Source organism: Moschus berezovskii, chromosome 4, assembly GCF_049115385.1.
Source record: "Moschus berezovskii isolate FMDL1 chromosome 4, NW_MosBer_1.0, whole genome shotgun sequence".
NCBI classification, from domain to species: domain Eukaryota; kingdom Metazoa; phylum Chordata; class Mammalia; order Artiodactyla; family Moschidae; genus Moschus; species Moschus berezovskii.
This window is the reverse complement of record NC_142463.1, coordinates 23352326-23368103: the sequence shown is the minus strand read 5'-3', so window position 1 is coordinate 23368103 and position 15778 is coordinate 23352326. Positions and strand designations below refer to the sequence as shown.

The following is a 15778-nucleotide window of genomic DNA, read 5'->3' as shown; positions in this document are numbered from 1 at the left end:
TTACTTTTCCCATACACTATATACTACTGTGGAGTAGGTGTGGCATCATGAAATGAGGTTAAATAGCAGAATTAACTAAGATGTCCTATGTGAAGCTACCAGAATGGAATCTGGCATGCATTAACTATGCAGTAAATGATAGTATTGGCTGTTGCTGAGCTGGATTCCCACTCTAACTCTCCAAGGTTGGAATTAAAATACCCATTTTGCAAATAAAAATTTCAAAAAGGGTACATGATTTAGTTTACACCAGACTCCCTCTGTTAGAAATGACCCAGTTGGGGCAAAACCATTAGCAGGCCCAATGTAAATATAATAATGTTACCTGAAGGTATTTCTCATTAATCAGAGAAACAAATTCTACTAAAGCCTTTAGTTATAAATGTGTTTACTGTTCTGGGTAGGTAGCGTTACTTCACAAGACCTCGAAAGAGGACTGCTAATGGTAGTGCTCTGAGACCTTGAAGACAGATGGTGTTCAAAATAAGGAGAAATTGATCCTCGCTGCTCTCAATCCCTCACATTGCTACAACTGAGTAGACAGAGGGCTAGCTCAAAAGGAAATGGTGTGTGTATGTGAGTGTGTGCACATGCACGCACGTGTGTGTTTAAGGCAAACTCTATGGCCCTGACATCTGATTTGTTATCCTTTCTCTCAACAGAAAACAAGCCTGGAGTTTTATATTGACATCCACGCCCACTCCACCATGATGAATGGTTTCATGTATGGCAACATCTTTGAGGATGAAGAGCGGTTCCAGAGGCAGGCAGTCTTCCCCAAGCTCCTCTGCCAGAACGCCGAGGACTTCTCCTACGTGAGTCGAGGGTTGGCTGTCAGCCAGCCCCAGGTCCCCTCCCCAGACCACCCCCTCCTTCCCATTGCCGCCCTGTCTTTCACTGAGTTAGATTTGCTTTAACATTCACAGCACACCTACTTGTGCTGTGTCTTGTGTGGGTGATAAAGATGAACGTAAACAAGCTCTGTCCATGCCCACAAGCAGCTCGTCACCTGTCAGGGAGGGAGACTCTTGGAAAAGATCGCACTCGCTTTGCCTGAGGAGCTGGGCTTTGTCTAGTTGATCTGACTTCAGCTTTAACGAGAGAAGAAACTCACTGTGCGCCTCCCGGAGTCAGACCCTGGCCCTGCTGTCTGCTTTCACGGGGCCTCTGGCATTTGTTCTCTTTGTTGTTGTGCAGTTGCCAAGTCACGTCCAACTCTTTGTGACCCCAAGGACTGTAAGAGGCTCCTCTGTCCTCCGCTATATCCCAGAGTTTGCTCAGCTTCATGTCCATTCAGCCAATGATACCATCTAACCATCTTGTCCTATGCCACCCCTTTCTCCTTTTGCCTTCAATCTTTCCCATCATCAGTCTTTTCCAATGAGTCAGTTGTTTGCAACCGCTGGCTAAAGTATTGGATCTCAGGAACAGTCCTTCCAGTGAATATTCAAGGTTGGAATGACTGGTTTAATCTCCTTGCACTACAGGGGACTCTCAAGAGTCTTCTCCACACCACACTTGAAAAGCATCAATTCTTGGGTGCACAGCCTTCTTTATGGTCCAATTCTTACATCCACACATGACTACTGGAAAAACCACAGCTTTGACTACATGCACCTTGTCATCAAAGTGATGTAAATGGAAGTTACTACCCTAAGAACCATGCTGGATGCTTTCATTTAATTGTCTATGTAACCCATCTTTATAGTAATCCTGCAAATTGGGATTCATATCAGACTTTTCAGATGAGGAAGCTGAGACCCAGAGGTGCTGTAAGATTCGCTCAAGTCCCCTAGCCTGCAGGTGTCCAGCCCTGATTCTCTTCTCCTTTTTTTGTCTCTCATAGTCTAGCACGTCCTTTAACCGGGATGCTGTGAAGGCAGGAACTGGCCGTCGCTTCCTCGGTGGGCTGCTGGACCACACTTCTTATTGCTACACCCTCGAGGTTTCCTTCTACAGCTACATCATCGGCGGCACCACAGCTGCTGTGCCCTACACAGAAGAAGCCTGTATCCTTGGCAGTTTCCCCTTTCCCCTCCCCCAGCCCTGGGCCAGCTCACATCCAGCTGAGAGTACCCGGGTCTGCCAGGATTTACCAGATGCATCAGGAATCGGGTCTCCAACTCAGGTGAGGGCTGAGATCCTGGGGTGAGGATCGACGTGGCTGGTTCTGCTGGTATCATCTCTGGATTGCCCTATTTGCCTCCTGCCGTACTAAAGAACACCCCTCCCCATATGCCTCAAGTCTTCCTCAGGCACCTGGACCCATGACCCACCCATACCTGTGCTGGCCTATCTCTCTTTCTCTCCTCTGCCCCCAACAAGAGTGTGAGTCTTCCATCATCTAAGGTATGTAAGCACACAGGCCAAAAGCTCATCCCGCGCCTGCTGAGGAAGACCTTGACTTGGGCTTGATCTCCTCTTTCTTACCCTAAATATATCTCTTTTATAGGTTTTTAAATTTTTTTTAATTTTTATTGAAGTATAGTTGATTTACAATGTTGTGCCAATCTCTGCCGTATAGCAAAGTGACTTGTATAGATACATATTTATGCATTCTTTTTTAAAGTATTCTTTCCCATCATAGTTTATCCCAAGAGACTGGATATAATTCCCTGTGCTATAGAGTAGGATCTTGTTGCTTATCCATTCTAAGCGAAATAGCTTGCATCTACCAATGCCAAACTCCCGGTCCATCCCCTCCCTCCTCCACTCTCCTGGCAACCACAGTCTGGTCTCTAGAACAGATCTCTGTTTACCTTCCGTCTTTCTGTGCTCCAGCTCCCTGCCCTTCTCTTCTTTCCACTCGCTGCTTTCTCTTCTGCCTGTCCCCACCTTGTCCCATCTCCTTCGGTCTCCCCCTCTTACTTCATTTGATGTGTTCCTCCCTTCCCTCCTCTATTTTCTCCCCGTCCCCACCCTCCTTTCCTGTCTCTCTCCCCTCAGCCTCCTCCCATCTTCCCCACCTTCCCACTCATCCTCTGAGCATCTTTCTCTCTGCCTTTGCATTTCCTTTGCCAACTCACTTTTCCTCTTGGCTTACTCATAAAATGTCCACAAGAACCCCAAAGCATGTCATGATGAAACTAGAGGTCGCCTTCTAGCTTGCTTGATTTTTTAGAAATTGTTTAGTAATTCTGGGTTCCTGAGTGTTGATTTTCATTCCAAGGTCACTACATGAGGGATTGTGTCTGATTGTGACAGTTTCTGCTTATCTTTACCCTTTTGTTTTGGATTGACCCATGTCTCCTTTCTGAACACTTAGTTTCTCAGAGAAAGAACTATAGTTGATGCAGAAGAAAGGAAAAGGATGATATTAACTCTCTGTATACAGACTCTGTCTCCCCAGAAGTGGGCATCCTCCTTTCAACCATGGGAGAGTTTATGGAGTTCTCACCACACTCTGTGCAGGAAAGCTTCCTTTCTGGTCAAGACATGACTTGGCACTAGTCCACACTGTGTGTTGCGTCCTCATGGCTCAGGGGTGAACAGTGACCTAGCAGGGAACATGGAGGGCAGGGTGATGTCCTTGGAGGGAGGGGAAAGTAGTTGGCAGACCAGGAGTTAGACCAATATTCTAGATCCAGTACAACAATGTAGAGATTGTGGTAAGAACTGGGGGAGCATCCACTCACAGTCACCTTGAAGTCTGCTTTAATCACCACCTGACTCACAGACCAGTGGAGCAGGCTCTGCTCTACATCAGAAGACCCTTGCTTTCCAAAGTTCTGGCCATCTCTATGTGCCACACTGAAAGCCCCCCCTCCACACACACACACACACCTTGATGGTGTGCAGCACATGGCTTCCCCAGGATCTGCTAACTGCTGTGCTCCACACCTAGACACATTCCACACTGCCCTTGCCTAGCTCACCTTTGATGTCAGGGCAAAGGAAATAGAAGGAGTTTCCTGGAAGAAAAGTTTGAGCATTTGCACCTAAGGGATCCCACATGTGACTCATCTCAGTGAGGGTCCCTCCAGAGGTAGCCTGTACTTAGTTTGTGGCCAACGTCTGATGTCCAATTTGATGGGTTCTCCTACTCTATGTCAGCACCTCCAACATGCTTTTGTGTTGGAAGCAAATTAATTTCTTGGCAGAATGTTCCTCCCTTGGCCTAGACCCAAGGTTTCCTCCTCTCGACACCCAACCCTTGTTCATCAAATGTTAGTACAGCATTAGTGCATTCTAGGAAACCTACTAAGCACTGGGGTAAAATATTGACCAGGAAACCATTGTCCCTGACTCACAGAACTTCTGATCTAATTGGGAGCTGGATAAAGGAAAGGTACACTTATAATCTGTATAGTAAGTCCTATTGTGGAGGAATCCCAGAGAGCCATAGGAAATGTCCACTTAAAAATATATACACCACCATGTGTAAAACAGATGGCTAGTAGGAAGCTGCTGTATAGCCCTGGGAGTTCAGCTCGTGCTCTGTGATGACCTGGAGGGATGGATAGGGTAGAGGGGAAGGCTCGAGAGGGTGGAGATACATGTATACACATAGCTGATTCACATTGTTGTACAGCAGAAACTAACACAAAACTGTAAAGTAATTATACTCCGATTAAAAACAATACACAGTGAGTGTCTGCCATAAGCCAGGTAAAGTTCTAAGCACAGGAGTTGTATTAATAACAGTGAACATCCTGAAGACAAAAATATCTACCCATAGAGGTAAGAGGAGGCTCAAACAGTTTCAGTAGGTCAGGGAAGTCTTCACAGCAGAAGTGATATCTAAACTGACTTTTTAAAATTGAATAGAAATTAGGCAGATTGCCTGGGGTGGGTTGTTGGAGGGAGGGCATCTCAGACAGAGAGGGAAGGAAGGAGGGTGGGCTGTAGCAGCTGTGACAGGTGCTTTGTGGCTGAAGGACTGCAGATGCAGGAGATGAGACCAAAATGGCAGCCTGTGAGGAATTTGAACTAGAAGGAACATGAAGGCAATGGAGAGCAGTAGAAGGGCTTTAAAGAGCAGTGGGAAGCCTCTGCCTGCAGTGGGAAGGACAGATTAGAGAAGGCTGTAGGCAGGGGCATGCTGGGAGCTGTTATGACGGTCCAGCTGGGAGATGACCCAGGACTACACTTGCGTGGTGCCGTGCAATGTTTAGAATGTGGAACTGAGAAGACTTGGGAAGCATTTGGATGGGGATGTTGGTGGGGACCAGGAGCTAGTGATGGGAAGGGGTGCAGGGTGGGGGGTAGTGAGACAGAACAGAAGCTGAGCAGGCCACCGTGCTGTTGGAGCCACCCAGTCTTGTCTGCCATCCAGGGGATGAGAAGAGGAACCTGGAGTTTCTCCAAGGACGTGCAGGCTGAGTCAACACACAAGCGTGATTTAACCTAGTTCTTGTCTGAAATGCATTTTTTTTAAAAAAAGCCTTCATCTCCTAACAGAGGGAGACTTTAGGCAGACAGATTGTGATCCTTGTTGGCTGTTGGCTTCGTGTCCCAATCAGAAAAAGAAATTACATGGTCTGATAGGAATGGCAATATGGTCTGGGAGGATGTCCTCCAGACTGGGAGTCAGGAGACCTGGATCTGATGACAACACCAGCACCATCCCCGAGCGTGCCCTTCAGCAAGTCCTCCAACCTCTCTGAGGCGAGCTGTGTCTCCTTCACAAAGGCACCAAGAACCTGCCTGCTTTCTTAACCCCTGCAATGGGAACTCAATAGATACTTGCAAAAAGAGAGCAGACTTTCCATTTAGACAAATCAGGTTTGAATCTGGCTGTGTCACCTTGGGCGAGTTATGTGACCTCCCTGTACCTCAGTGCCCTTGTCTGTAGCAAGAAGACCTAGTTAATACTTAACCTCACCGAGTGGCATGGAAGTTAAATGAAATAATGTACAGGGGTGTGCACCTTAGGTTTTAAATATTAAGCCAACTCATTGGAAAAGACCCTGATGCTGGGAAAGACTGAGGGCAGAAGGAGAAGAGGGCGACAGAGCATGAGACGGCTGGATGACATCACTGATGCAATGGATATGAGCTTGGGCAAACTGTGGGAGATAGTGAGGGACAGGGAGGCCTGGCTGCGGTCCATGGGGTCTCAAAGAGCCGGACACAACTGGGCGACTGAACAGCAACAGCAATTGGTTAGAGCACTGTAACTGTAAATAAGGACTCACATTTATGTAAAAGAAAACAGTTGGGGCTGTTAGACCAAGACGCCAGGGGCTGTGCTGGTAGGGTTCATGGGGCAAAGTGTCTTGGCGGGGCCACCACAGTTGAGGATGTAGACCTCAGAACACCATCTGATTTACACAGTGAGTGGGCGTGTGCGATTCCCATGATGACGTTTTTTATGTCTGTCATCTGGAGTGTCCCCTTCCCAGCCTTAGGACCCACAGAGGCCACATTAGCTATCAGAAGATGCTGAGGGGGAGGAAGATCAGGGAAGGGCTGGGGGAGGTGGGGAATCCTGAGGGATCTCTCACCCAGGCCCACAATGGTATCCATCTCCTCACACGCCAGACCATATGTATCAGCATTAGTCGGTGTTAGTCACACAGTCGTGTCCGACTCTTTGCAACTCCATGGACTATAGTCTGCCAGGCTCCTCTGTCCATGGAATTCTCCAGGCAAGGATGCTGGAATGGGTCACCATTTCCTTTTCCAGGGGATCTTCCTGACCCATGGACCAAACCTAGTTTTCCTGTATTGCAGGCAGGTTATTTACCGTCTGTGCCACCAGAGAAGCCCAGAACATATGTATCTGTCAGCTTAATTTTTCTCTCTGGAAAAGCCCCTGCTAAACATTACTAAGCTCTTGCTCTCTGACTCTCCTCCTCTACTATATCAGGAAAATATAGCAATGGATACAGTCACTGATGCTTCCCTAGCTGTGTGACCTTGGGCTGGTTACCTCACCACTCTGAGCCTGTAAGGTAGAGCAATATAAAAATAATTTTGCACAGTTATCAGAGGACTGCAATGATACAAATCCCCTGGCCTGCCTGACACCTGATAGGTACTCAACAAATGTTCTTCTGTCCCCAGTTTTCTCAGCCCCATGCAGACTCATGACTTTCCTTCCAAAGATTATCCTTTAACCAGATGATCTTGAAAGCCAGCAACCGGGGCTTCAATCTTTTTTTTTTTAATTAATTAAATAATTTTTTAATTGGAGGATAACTGCTTTACAATGTTGTGTTGGTTTGAATCTTGATTCCATCACTATTACTGGGTAGCTTCAAGCAGGCCCTGTCCTTTTTCTTAGGCTCAGTGTCTGATAATTCCAACCTGTCAGAGCTGCAGAATGAAATTCTGTGAGGACTTGCCTCTATGCTGGTCCCTTCCAGCTCTGATATTCTAAGATTTTGCTGATTCTAAAGCTAACATTTTATAATTCTCTGCTTAGATGAATTCTTGATATCAAGAATCCACAGTTGTATCATATGTGAGTGACTCCGTAGGCATGAGTTTCAATCTCACAGGGAAAATCAGTACGAAAGTGTCCTAGACGATTGATCAAGCCAAGACGAAAGCTACTTTCATTCTTTAGTTAAAGGGCTCTTAATTGCGGGGCTTATAGATGGGCTTTAAGAAAAGCTTATGAACTGTCTAAAATTTATGCAAAACTGAGTAAAGATGCAGAGTTCGTTTCCTAGGAGGAAGATTGATAACTTTCAACAGAATCTAAAAGAGCCATGCTTAGAATCTGCTGCCCTGGCTGGTGGCCTCTCTCCGGGCCATGGCAAGGAGACAGCTCTGGTCAGTATTGTAGATGTGAGTTCTGCTTTGGGTCTCTCTAGCTGGGGCCCTAATTAGTTCTTTAACCTCAGTTCCCTCATCTGGAAAGTGAGGATAATGATTATTTACCCTCTAGGGTTGTTTTGAGGGTTACATGGGAGAAAGCAGATAAATAATGGGGCATTTACTCAGTGCCGTTAAATATTAGTTCCCTTGCCTCCCTTCCCATGGTTTGTTGTTTTTGTTGTTGTTGTGAACTGTTAAATTCCTGAGAATTTGGGGCCATTCTTCAGCAAACCTTATTTACATTTTATTGGCCTGCCAAGTAATAAATATGCTCTGCTCAAACAATTTTTTAAAAGAGAGAGAGAAAAGCTAAACTGGAATCATAAAATAACCCAGAGTTTCTCTGACCTTTGTTTATGGTTTGGTTTCAAGCCAAAAGGAAATAGCTCTTTGACATATGGATGAGAAAAACATTGGGAACAGAGACCAAGGGTCCTAAGTAGACTGTTTTCCACACACGCTTATAGCTGTGGACACTTTGAAATCAGAAAATGCTGGCTCTAGGAGAAGGAAATGGCTGTGTGGCCAAGAGAAAATGCAGACATCTAGAATTCAGTTAATTGTCTTGATCTCAATTCACAGCCCACTCTGTGCCTTGCACAGGTCCTCTGAAGCATATGGCAGATATTAGAGATACCATTTATTTACTCATCCATCACATGAAACTCACTAGACACTAAAAATAGGGAGATGAATAAGGTGTGGTCCTTGCCATCAAGAAGGAGACAGTTTTGAGAGGAGAGGAAGCAGCAGAGAGGGGTAAATGATCAGCCAGAGGGAAGCTCTGCTGGCTGGGGACTCCCATGGGAGCTCTCTAACCATGCAGGAGTGTTGGGGAAGAAGAGGGAAGAAAGACTTCTGGAGGAAGAGAAACTAGGTCTCAGACCTCCAGAATGGCTGTGATGCAGGCAAGAGAAGAGGGTGAAGCCTCTTTCCTGGCAGAGGGAGACATACAGGAGAGAGCCCAGATGCCAGAGAGAGGATGTACATCCAAAGTATTGGAAGGTAGGAAGTTGGGTTGGGCTAGAAATAGCAGGTGATGAATAAATATAGGCAGAACCAGACCATGAATAGAAGGAAAAGGTTTTGTGAACTGTGTAACAGGAATATTAAACAAGCTGTACACACAAGGTACAGTTATGAAATATGTTTTGTCTCCCGTTGACCCTGCAGATAGATGCATATGTATTCTACATCTAGATCTAGAGATATAACAGCTCTTGCAGATCCCGTGACTTCCCAGTCACTCTCAGGAAATTAAAAGTTTTCTAATTAATTCTGGTCACAAGACAGTCTCAGTTCTTTAGCAATGACTATGTCTGGTCCAATCAAAGCCATTGAACCTTTTCAAAGCTAAAACCTTCCCAACCTCTAGCTCAGGCCTCAGACAGGTGCTCAAGGTGACTCCTGTTTCCCTGACTTGACTTCCAGCCCTTTACCCCATCTGGCTAACCCCAGATGTTTACCTCTCTGAGGCTGAGCAGGATCAGGGAAAGAGGGAAAGGGAAGGGAAGGTCTTGGGGGACGAGTGCTCCCAGAGACGGCCTGGGCAATGCCTATGAGCTTCCTCAGACACGTCAGCTCTGCAGCTAGAGAGCTGCTGATGGGGGCAAGGGTTCTCTTGTCCGTGGATCCCCCCTCTCAATCTCTGGTGATCTGGTGGTTCACCTCCATTGGGACACTATGCCCTCTAGTGGCCCTCTTGTCTAAAGGAGAGCTAAAGTTTGCAAATCTGTTTTTCTGGTTTGGTTTCGTTTTCCAAGTGCTGCCTGGTAATTTCACATTTATGTGGGATCTGAAAAAATTTGGTATAGATGATCTTATTTACAAAGCAGAAATAGAGACACAGATGTAGAAAACAAACATAGGCACCAAAGGGGAAGGCGGGCATGGGATGAATTGGGAGACTGAGATTGACATATATACACTATTGATAGTATGTATAAGATAGATAACTATTGAGCTTCCCTGGTGGCCCAGACAGTAAAGAATTCACCTGCAATGTGGGAAACATGGGATCAATCCTTGGGTTGGGAAGATCCCCTGGAGGAGGGCATGGCAACCCACTCCAGTATTTTTGCCTGGAGAATCCCCAAGGACAGAGGAGCCTGGTAGGCCACAGTCCATGGGGTCACAAGGAGTTGGACATGATGGAGTGACTAAGCACATGTAGAGCACATGGAACTCTACTCAGTGGAAGGAACTCTGAAAAAAGAGGGGATATATGTGACCTACAGCTGAATATATGCGTTGCGTGTAGCTGTACAGTAGACCCTAACACAACACTATAAAACAGCTATACTCCAATAAAAAATTTATAAAAAAAGAATCAGCAAAAAAAAAAAAAAGTGATATCTACAGACTTGAGATCTCAGCTAAAACCAAGACTAGTACAGTTCCATCTTAATAGCATGTTCCAATATCTAACTGGTAGAATTTCTATTGATTGCCTGGGTAAAGCAAGAAATTAAGGAAGATGCCCAGTTTCCTGACTTGACAACATGGTAGATGGTGGTGCCAATCATTTAAATACAGAGTATTAGAGAAAGGGGTTGGAGAGGGGATATTCTGAGCTCGGTTCGGACTGTGTTAAGTGTAGGGGGCTCATGTGACATACAAATGGAGACATCTGGTAGGCAGATGGGTGTATGGGCCAAATGTTCTGGGGAGATACCTGGGTTTCAGACAGACTTTTTAAGAAGCTGCCGTAGAGTCATAATGAAGGCAGTGATTTTCTTGGTGTGCACAGTCAAGGCGGACTTTCCTTTAAGTTGGTGAAAAGAATGCTGGGCTGGGAGTCATGATCTCAGTTCCAGGATGGCTTCTGCCTCTCCCTGCTCTCATGAAGCTGTGTGGCCTTGCTTAAATCACTTTACTTCTCTGGCTAAAGCCTGTACTAGGTAGACCCTCAGTGAGTGAATGAATGAGAGAAGGAATGAAATGGAAGCAGACCTCACCAGCATCTGCTAGTTGGCTCACTGATAGAACAATGAGTTACCAGAATATGTATGTGAGCTGGGGTGGATAGCAGGAGGAGAGGGCTACTGCCTTAATTTTCTTTCTTGGGGATGAGGCTTCATGTTTTAGGCAGAAGAATAGGAAGCAGTCAGGTCTGACTTGATGGGTGGCACAGAAACATACCCAGGTACTTCTCAGTTCCTGTTTTTGATGGCCAAGGTCAAGCCTTTGTTAAGATTCATAAACAAACAAACAAACAAACAGAAAATACTTCAACAAGAAGGCTTTGGTAACAGGAGACTAAATGGGACTGAAACCAGTTGGATTTTTTTTTCCCCCTCCTTGCAGACATGGACTAGAATTTGGTCCTTAACTATGAATGCTTACTGAATGACTGGCAGAGTTAACGAATGACTAATAGTAGTAGTAATCATGGTAAAAATAATAATGTTGAGATATGCTTCATGAGATGACTCAGGCTCCCTGCATTGGAGGATTGGCTTTGCCTTCAACTTGCTATGTAGATTTGGGGAATTCGTTTCCCTTTGGGTTCAAATTTTTCTATCTTTAGGTTAGAAGTTGAAGATCTCCAAGTTTATTTCCAAATCATTAGGTAAGTAGGTAGATAGATAGATAGATAGACAGACAGACTGACAGTCAGATACAGAAAGAATCATTTGATTTTTGACCTTTGAGATAAGTCCCTTTTACGTATAGGGAAAGTAAAGCCCAGGAGAGTCAAATAATGTGCCCCAGGCTGCTCTCTCAATTCTGCCTGGTAGACTTTGTCTTACTTTTCCCCCTACTCTGCCATCAGCCCAGCTTCCCTCTGCTTCCAGGAGGACAAGACTCTACAGAGTCTGGGACCCACTAGCCAGCTCTTAACCATCCTGTAGCCTCTCTGTATGTAACCCCGCTCCCCCAGGCTTGACATATGTGTAGTTTCCCCTCATCTGGGCGACAATAGCCGAGCTGCCTTGCTTTTCATGAATCCTGCCTTGACCCTTCTGCCTCCCGCCTGCAGAGTCAAGTGCACCGTCTGCCCAGGGCTGGAAAACCTAAATGTCACTACCTTCCCCCAGCCTCCCTCATCCCCCTACACGAGGCTTCTAAGGGTTTTATCTGCTGTTGTCAAGTTTATAGTCATAATTCGAAATGCTGTTAATATTACTGACAGCAGAGAGCTACAAATTACAAAGTTGTAAAGTTACTTTATGGTGATAACTGTCAGCCTTCACTAGCAGCGCTGCAAGGCTCCATGGAAACCAAGTTGATGATAAAAAGAATTGATATTGTCTCAGGATTATGACTGTTAGCTAATGGCCGGAGAAATCCTGGCTGGTTCTTAAGTAACTTGAACATATTTGTTTCTATTCATGTTCACTTGCACACTTATATATACACCTACTTGTGTTTCTATTATCTTATTGTGCAAATGTATGACGAGGCACCAAAATAGAAGGACTTTACTCTAAATCTGTCCCAACCATTTGCAGATTTGGGTCTTTGACCAGCCCTAATGACACTGAGTGGGGCTCTCTGCCACATTGTAGATATTTAATAAATAATTGTTGAATGGAAGAATGCATGGAACACTTAAAGGGCTCAGGCAATATTAAGAACAAAGGTATTGAAAAAAATCTGTCTTTACAGTAAACCAAGAAAACAAAAGCAGTTGTGGAAGTACTGATTTGGGGGAATGAGGTTTCCTGTGTGATAAGATGGTTTAGGCATCTTAACATTTAATTAATACTATTAATTAACACTTAATACTATTAAGCTTGGTATAAGTCCACAAGGCAGATGTATCAACCCCCACACTCATCACTCACTGCCCTCCTGCCCAAACTGATGCCAACTGGCTGCATTAACAGCAGCAGATGTTGGGAGCAAGGAGGTGCTGTCCTTCCTTTGCTCTGTTGTGTCATGGGCCCCTGGAGTTCTGGCTTGATTACTGCCCACCCCCCACCTATTCAGGCCACTGAGAAAATGGTGCATGGCCTCCCAAGAACTAGAATGGGAGGGGAAGACAAAACTAGGTTTAACATCTGTCCAGACTTGCCTGAAACTGAGGGGTTTCCTGGGACAGGGGACTCGTGGTGTGAAAGCCAAGACAAACCTAGGTAAAGCAAGATGGTTGGTTCAGTTCAGTTCAGTTCAGTCGCTCAGTCGTGTCCGACTCTCTGCGACCCCATGAATCACAGCACGCCAGGTCTCCCTGTCCATCACCAACTCCCGGAGTTCACTCAAACTCGTGTCCATAGAGTCGGTGATGCCATCCAGCCATCTCATTCTCTGTCATCCCCGTCTCCTCCCACCCCCAACCTTTCCCAGCATCAGAGTCTTTTCCAGTGAGTCAACTCGTCGCATGAGGTGGCCAAAGTATTGGAGTTTCAGCTTTAGCATCAGTCCTTCCAATGAACACCCAGGACTGATCTCTTCTAGAATGGACTGGTTGGATCTGCTTGCAGTACAAGGGACTCTCAAGAGTCTTCTCCAGCACCACAATTAAAATGCATCAATTCTTCGGCGATCAGCTTTCTTCACAGTCCAACTCTCACATCCATACATGACCATGGGAAAAACCATAGCCTTGACTAGACACACCTTGGTTGGCAAAGTAATGTCTCTGCTTTTTAATATACTATCTAGGTTGGTCATAACATTCCTTCCAAGGAGTAAGCGTCTTTTAATTTCATGGCTGCAATCAGCATCTGAAGTGATTTTGGACCCCAAACAAATAAAGTCTGACACTGTTTCCACTGTTTTTCCATCTATTTCCCATGAAGTGATGGGACCAGATGCCATGATCTTTGTTTTCTGAATGTTGAGCTTCAAGCCAACCTTTTCACTCTCCTCTTTCACTTTCATCAAGAGGCTTTTGAGTTCCTCTTCACTTTCTGCCATAAGGGTGGTGTCATCTGCATATCTGAGGTTATTGATATTTCTCCCAGCAATCTTGATTCCAGCTTGTGCTTCTTCCAGCCCAGCGTTCCTCATGATGTACTCTGCATATAAGTTAAATAAGCAGGGTGACAATATACAGCCTTGACGTACTCCTTTTCCTATTTGGAACCAGTCTGTTGTTCCATGTCCAGTTCGGACTGTTGCTTCCTGACCTGCATACAGGTTTCTCAAGAGGCAGGTCAGGTGGTCTGGGATTCCCATCTCTTTCAGTATTTTCCACAGTTTATTGTGATCCACACAGTCAAAGGCTTTGGCATAGTCAATGAAGCAGAAATAGATGTTTTTCTGGAACTCTCTTGCTTTCTCCATGATCCAGCGGATGTTGGCAATTTGATCTCTGGTGCCTCTGCCTTTTCTAAAACCTGCTTGAACATCTGGGAGTTCACGGTTCACATATTGCTGAAGCCTGGCTTGGAGAATTTTGAGTATGACTTTACTAGTGTGTGAGATGAGTGCAATTGTGCAGTAGTTTGAGCATTCTTTGGCATTGCCTTTCTTTGGGATTGGAATGAAGACTGACATTTTCCAGTCCTGTGGCCACTGCTGAGTTTTCCAAATTTGCTGGCATATTGAGTACAGCACTTTCACAGCATCATCTTTCAGGATTTGAAATAGCTCAACTGGAATTCCATCACCTCCACTAGCTTTGTTCATAGTGATGCTTTCTAAGGCCCACTTGACTTCACATTCCAAGATGTCTGGCTCTAGGTCAGTGATCGCGTTATCGTGACTATCTTGGTTATGAAGATCTTTTTTGTACAGTTCTCTGCGTATTCTTGCCACCTCTTCTTAATATCTTCTGCTTCTGTTAGGCCCATACCATTTCTGTCCTTTATTGAGCCCATCTTTGCATGAAATGTTCCCTTGGAATCTCTAATTTTCTTGAAGAGATCTCTTGCTTTTCCTATTCTGTTGTTTTCCTCTATTTCTTTGCATTGATCGCTGAGGAAGGCTTTCTTATCTCTCCTAGCTATTCTTTGGAACTTTGCATTCAGATGCTTATATCTTTCCTTTTCTCCTTTGCTCTTTGCTTCTCTTCTTTTCACAGCTATTTGTAAGGCCTCCTCAGACAGCCATTTTGCTTTTTTGCATTTCTTTTCCATGGGGATGATCTTGGTCCCTGTCTCCTGTACAATGTCCCCTAACATAATATGACCTGTGAGGAACTGGCCAGGGAACTGGGGATATTCTCCTTGAAAAGAAAACATCTAGCCTCTTTGCTTTGGTCAAATTCTAAAGAGTCCTCATGGACCTGAGGGAGTAGTCTGTTCTATCTGGCCGTAGAGGTCAGAATGAGAGCCAGAGGATGTAGCTCCAGTTTGAACCCCTACCTGGAAGGGCCACACTTACTGAGCGCTTATTATGCACCCGGCCAGGTTTCTGGGGATGCCAAGAAGAATGGTAATAGCCTCTGCCTGGAGAAGTTCCAGAGGGGCTGGGTGAGCAGGCAAGAGAGTAACTGCAGTACTTGTGTTGTGACAGAGGGGGCACAGAGGGGCGAGAAGGGGCACTGACCCGAAAGGGACTTATGGACTGCAAGGGCAATGTGTGCAGAGTCCAGGCACCTGGAGAGCTGCTTCCTTCCTCTGGACAAGTCCGGGCCTTGGGTTGCAAGCTGGGGAGTGAGAAACAGTGAGGCTGCAGAGGGCTGCAGGAGCCAGCCAGTGAAATGCTAGTGATCTGGCAAACCAGGGTTGCAGAAGAGAACACGACAGGGGTGGGTTGTGCGGATGGTCGGGGAGTCAGGCCAGTGCTACTGCCAGACGGGCACCACCTCACCAAGCTGCACCCTCTGCCCAGCTTCTCACCACTCCTTTCATCTTTAAACGCACGTGCTCCCTGGACACAGGCTGTGAAAGAAAGCCAAGTCAAGCACTTTCACTGTCACTGACTAGGGGTTTGGGGGTATCTTATTGGCATCGTTGGGTAGTGGACAGTGTTCTTATGTGAGACTCTTGAGCCATAGATTTTGTTAATCTGGTCTTTGCCACTCATTTGCCGTGTGAAGCTGAGCAGATCACTAGCCCTCCCTGCATCCCATTTTCCCATCTGTGAAGTGAAGGGTTTGGACAAAGGACCTCCATCC

At 45.7% G+C, this 15778-nt stretch overlaps 1 protein-coding gene across 1 annotated transcript in view; it reads left to right on the top strand.

Annotated features, from left to right (window-relative positions):
• Positions 1-15778, top strand: part of AGBL4 (AGBL carboxypeptidase 4) — a 1400873-nt gene that overhangs the window by 1349134 nt on the left and 35961 nt on the right. The window contains exons 10-11 of the mRNA XM_088834990.1: positions 663-815; positions 1847-2009. Of these exons, the coding sequence (XP_088691116.1) occupies positions 663-815; positions 1847-2009 (316 nt within the window). The remainder of the gene's footprint in view (positions 1-662; positions 816-1846; positions 2010-15778) is intronic.